General features: G+C 32.5%; 1 protein-coding gene across 3 annotated transcripts; it reads left to right on the top strand.

Annotated features, from left to right (window-relative positions):
* Positions 1–1,778: 1,778 nt before the first annotated feature.
* Positions 1,779–4,341, top strand: LOC135122320 (eukaryotic translation initiation factor 2 subunit 1-like). 3 transcript variants are annotated; one of them, XM_064046516.1, is made up of 13 exons: positions 1,779–1,903; positions 2,034–2,078; positions 2,154–2,264; positions 2,328–2,407; positions 2,466–2,593; positions 2,652–2,788; positions 2,838–2,905; positions 2,961–3,104; positions 3,154–3,345; positions 3,638–3,730; positions 3,789–3,874; positions 4,027–4,089; positions 4,266–4,341. In XM_064046516.1, the coding sequence occupies exons 1-9, from the start codon at positions 1,822–1,824 to the stop codon at positions 3,223–3,225; spliced, it is 867 nt and encodes a 288-aa protein (XP_063902586.1). In that variant the 5' UTR covers positions 1,779–1,821; the 3' UTR covers positions 3,226–3,345; positions 3,638–3,730; positions 3,789–3,874; positions 4,027–4,089; positions 4,266–4,341. The 3 variants fall into 3 exon arrangements, with proteins under 3 accessions (XP_063902586.1, XP_063902587.1, XP_063902588.1); XM_064046517.1 differs by lacking the exons at positions 4,027–4,089; positions 4,266–4,341 and adding an exon at positions 3,997–4,018; XM_064046518.1 differs by lacking the exons at positions 3,154–3,345; positions 3,638–3,730; positions 3,789–3,874; positions 4,027–4,089; positions 4,266–4,341 and having other exon boundaries at positions 2,838–2,909; positions 2,961–3,094.
* The last annotated feature ends 1,162 nt before the right edge of the window (positions 4,342–5,503 follow it).

The raw sequence follows: 5,503 nt of genomic DNA, 5'->3' as shown, positions 1-5,503 counted from the left end.
ATCAAGGTGTAATTAATTTATATATTAAACCAGAAACAGGGCCTAAAACAATGATATTAAGTTCTATTAAGTTCTTCTGTATTGGCTTCCGCTTTGTTAGATATTTCAATAGGCCAAATAATGAACGCTCACCTTGAAGGGGCGGGACACCATTTATAAAGGTATTCGAGTCCTAACTGCCTCTAAACGTAGAATTTGACTTCCAGCGTTTAGTAGAGTACATACTCTATTTATGTAAAGCTTCGATATTAACCTTGATTATTGTAGGAAATATATTTTTATTTACATAAACGTGTGGTTCATTGGAGCTGTGGGTTGATTTGTAAGGGCCCTAGCATTATGACGCCACTTTTTAAAAATTGAAACCTCTATGAACTTTTTAGCAACATACTAATTATGTTTTTAGGAAATATCCCGCTAACCTGGTAACACCTTCCTAGAGGCCGTTTCGGTTTCAATAACTGGTGTTTAAGTTGAAAATGTTACTGGCATTCACCGCTTTAAAGCTGGAGGTTGTAACAGCATATGGCCGTATAGGCACCCTCAAGCTTTGTTATTTGCGTTATCTTATCAATATATATAGATTTTCAAAAAGTACGCAATATTATTTCTTTAAAAAACCTTACATCTGAAAACTTTTGAAGAGCGCTTCTTGGAGGGTAGACATACATTTTGTTTTTAGCTTCCTTATTCTAACAGTAAAAAATATACCAAATTGCAAAATGCCAAACATCCTTTGAATCAATTAAACGATTTATTAATTACGGTAGAAGGGTAGTGCTTTGTCGAACTTTGCCTCGCGGGGAATGTTACCTGCCTTGATATACGGCGTCTCAAGTCGAACCTGTGTACCTTTATAACTAATTTAACGCACTCAACTGACCGCTTTTCTTCATAGAGTTAATGAGTTAGTCTCGACGGATTGAGTGCAATGTACTGGGGGAGCACGGATTGATTTTTCAAAGGTAGATGGGATCATTGATTTTCCTGGCCTAGACTCCCTTCTTCCCCACCAGTTTTATAACGGATTTCTTTCTAAATTTCTTAGTTGCTATATCCTTGTAACCAAAAGCTAAAGAGACCATTGTTCTTATTTGATCTGTATATTATTGGCTAGTATCCTCAAACCATCTATGCATGAGGAGATTGTAGATAAATAGTACTCTTCTATAGAGTAAAACACGCAGGATTCTACTAGAGATTGTTTTAAACCTGGTTTTTGATTAATCTACTTTACATATAAAAAAACTAGAAAGTTTTATTTTTCTTAAGTTGTAACAATTTTCTTTACAATTTTAATAAAAAACCCTTTTTGCATTTTTTAGTTATTATTACTTTGGTATTAATTTTTTTTAAGTGGTAATAAGAAATGAAAAAAGCACTCCACTTTTGAGCAAAAGCGGTGGTGAATGTATTAGATATCCAAACGTCATTAATTTCCTAAATTTAGTATAAGCGATAACGCAGTGAATATTATCTTAAAGCACTAACTAAAGGGGGCAGTAACAATTTTGTGGGAAACCGGTAAGGCATTTTTCAAAACAAAAATGCTCGTGTAGACAAACCTTTTACTAATGTTTCACAACACTGTCAAATTTTTGATGTCATTTATACCGCATATAAAGATTAGTGGTTGCTTTTAAAAATAAAATCTTAAGAACATGACTTACCTAAATTATACATCAGCAGGCCACGTGTAATAAAAAACTCGTTATTACTTAACACTCGCTAATTGTGTACTTCTTTATCTATCTGGTTTTGCTTAGTTACAAGGGTACTCTCATACAATAAAAATAGTTTTTATAGTTTTTTTAAAAAATAATGGTTCAGTCCGTCAGATTCTACGAGCAGAAGTATCCCAACGTTGGGGATGTAGTAATTGTACGGGTAGAATCTATTCAAGGTCGTATGCTCCATTTTTTGAAGTTTATGAATTAATATTTATTCTATAGGGTGTATATCGCTATCTCTACAGTATCTATATTTTTTGTTGTTGTTGAATTATATATTTAATTTATTTTTAATATCTGAAGATATGGGAGCGTATGTTAGATTGCTAGAATACAATAATATCGAAGGTTACTATAATTTATTCTTTTCTTTTGGGTGCTAGTTGTTATATTTGAAAGTATATATTTTATAAAATATCTAAGGTATGATTCCGCACTCGGAGCTCTCTAGGAGGCGTATTCGTTCCATTCAGAAACTAATACGTGTAGGTCGTAACGAGGCAGTTGTCGTTCTTCGCGTAGATGAAAACAAAGGTTGCTTTTTGTTTATTATAGTTTTAAAACTATAGAAAAGCTACTTTTAAAACTTTATGTAAGGCTATATTGACTTATCTAAACGTCGGGCTAATCCCTCTGACTTAATTCAGGCTGAAGAAAGATATCTCAAAGCTAAACTGGTTATTTTTGTTTAATTCTGCGTTTTAACTTAATTATAGTTGTTTTTAACTAAAATAGGTTAATCAAATAGTCCGCAACGTTGCAGATGTAGCTTCGTGTGATGCCGAGAAACTTTATGAAGAAACCGCTTGGAAACTTCAGAAAACTTACGGCGATATGTACAACGCTTTTAAGTTGGCAACAGTGTAGGGCAGTAATTTTAAGAAGCTGTTTTATTTCTTGCTAACTTGTTTAATACTATAGTAAACCGCAACTTTTCGATGAGTGTAACATAAACGAAAGTGTGAAAAATATACTTATTACTAAAATTATTCACCATCTTAAATCTCATCCTCAGAAAATCCGCGCTGACATTGAAGTCACCTGCTATAATTACGAAGGTTGGCATGGTTAATCTTCCTACTACCACTAAGCTTAAAGTATTTCCAGGAGTTGATTCTATCAAGGCTGCACTAAAAGCAGGGATGGCTGTGTCTTCCGAGGACATTAGTATAAGTGTAGGTTCGCTTAACCTCTCTCCTCTCGAGTTTATCATCCATCTTTCTTAACCAGATCACTTTGACTTGTCCACCCACATATTATGTTACCACTTTGTCTTCTAATGTCGAAGGCGCGATCGAGTCGATGAATAAAAGTATTGAATCTATCAAGTCAAAGATCGAGGAACTGGGCGGAAACTGCATTTTAAAAGTCCCGGTTGTTTAATTTATTGGTCTTATTATTCTTTTGTTTACTCATTTTTTAGCCACGTGTGACCACCGAAAAGGAAAAAGATAGTTTGGAAGAGACGGATGAAGAGTCAGAGGAGGGCGTTTAATAGCCACTTTCCTATATTTGAAATTATAAAATAAAGTTCTTAGGTGGTATTGAACAAATGCTGCGATACGCAACAGTGCAAGCTTAAAGTAACATCTTATTAAGAGCATGCCTTCCCATGGTCTGTTATCTCAACGTGCATGTTCGAGTTGTTTTTATTGAGTTAGAGAGCCCTCTTGGCCTGCAACTCCATAAATTCTTTGTGTTAATAACGTAAATAACTTTATTGCTAAAAAAAATACTGACAAGATTTAATATAAATGACACACTTTCGCTCGTTTTACCCGAGGTTGCATGTAAGTAATTATATTGGTTAGTCTTCCTCAATAAATAGATCTCCCTTATCATTATCATCAAACAAGCTATCGTAAGATTTAATCAAGTCCATTCTATCCTTCCTTTTTTTATAATAGAAAGCGCCTGTGAGTACTACCGCCGACAGCGTTAAAAACCCTGCTACACTTGCGGTTGTTATTAGAGTCTCCTTACGTTCAGTACTAACTTTGGTGGTCTCCATTGCTTTAAGCTCTACATTCCCAGTAGTATTTGATTTTGTGTAAAAAGTTGCAGTTGGCTCCAAGTTTATTGTCGAAGGCTCTCTAAATAGTTTTTTATCGGTCACATTAGTAAGCTTAACTGAAGAAGTCGACGTAAGATTTGTTATGTTTTCCTTATGTTGTGAGCTTTTTAAATCTTCAAAGCTGGAGTTATTAAGTGATATAACCTTTTTTCTTAATTTTTTAATATCGGTAATAAAATTATCCGACTGTAGGAGAAGAGGGTTATTATTGACCTTCGTAAGGTTATACAGGTTACCGGCCAGCAAGACCTTTTGGCTTTGGTTTGTTGATGAAGAATTCGCCTTGTATTTAGTCTCATTCATTTTTGTTACATCGATCCCTAGATCTTTATTTAAAGGCATTGTAAGAACTTGTTTTTTCGCCTTTTTTTTGGAATTAAGCGAGTTTTCATTTTCTGAAGCAATTTGGGGATCATTTACTGGCAATTTTGAAGAATTTAACTTCATTATATCTCTTTTAGGTTCATCTATATTTCCTGATTGAGTGCTCGATTGAAGCTTTGCAGTCAAGTCATGATATTTTTGTGCACTACGATTTTCATAAAATGCGGAACGTTCTATAAAATCTCTTTTTAACCTCTTATTTTTTCTTATTTTAAGCTTTGTATATTTACTTTGAAGTACCTTTAATGGTTTCAGTTTTTGGTTTTTGGGAGATACAATATTTAACTTAGTTAAATTTATTATATTACCTCTCAAAAGCATGAACTTTTCAATTTTTTGTTTAGGACGCGCGGGAATAGGGTTGTACAATGATTTTTTTGGCGTAGTAAAATTTTCTATTACAGAGAGGTTAAGAGCAACTTGGGACTCTACTTTAATTGAAAACGAAAACTGATAAACAAGGAAGAGGCACTCAATAAATATATATCTAAATTTCATTGTGAAATTCTATTAATAGTTTCTATAATTACAAGTTTATTAATGTTAATTACGACTAATAGTACCTTTATATAGAGAAAAATTATAATTTTTACTTCACATATTATAAAAAACTTTCTTAGAGTCAATAGTAATTAACTGATTTAAAAGGTATTTTGTATTTGTTGATTAGGGCAGAGATCGTTAAAAGTCTATATTAAGTACTTTACTAAGATTACCATTTTTTACCTTTTATATCTATAAAAAGGCTTTTTAGTTTAAAAAATTTAATTATTTATAAAATCTTAGTTAAACTTTTTCGGTATAATTCACAAACCAAAATGTTAAAGTGACTGACGACTACCCTAGCTTTTACTATAATATTATTCTAATGTGTTACATTATAAAAATATAAGGTTTCTCGTAATCTTCAGTATCATTGATCTGTTACAAGATAAATATTAATTAATTGAATATAGCAAGTGAAATACACACAACCAGAAACAATATTTTATTTGTTAAAAAGCACATAATACTAAATTTTTAAATCTATAAAATAAACGCAGAGTGTATATTACTTAACACTTTTGTAAACTTTGGTGCCGAGCAGCTGCCTAATATTAACCAGGTAAGTTCTTGCGCTTTGGCTACTATTAAGATAGTAGCTTTGTTTTAATCGCTAAATGGCCAAGTTAACCGCCCACTTTATGCTTCTCTCGTAGTCGCTTTTTCATTGCTTAAATATTACAGATAAATAATGTGATCTTGTCTATTTTAATATAATAGTTTTATTTTTTCTAACATAGATGGCAAATTTCGATACAAGAACTTAAGTTTA

This window comes from Zophobas morio, unplaced genomic scaffold, assembly GCF_036711695.1.
Source record: "Zophobas morio isolate AGI-343-1 ecotype UQ-CSIRO unplaced genomic scaffold, CSIRO_AGI_Zmor_V1 ptg001080l, whole genome shotgun sequence".
Taxonomy (NCBI): domain Eukaryota; kingdom Metazoa; phylum Arthropoda; class Insecta; order Coleoptera; family Tenebrionidae; genus Zophobas; species Zophobas morio.
This window is presented reverse-complemented; position numbering and strand designations above follow the sequence as displayed.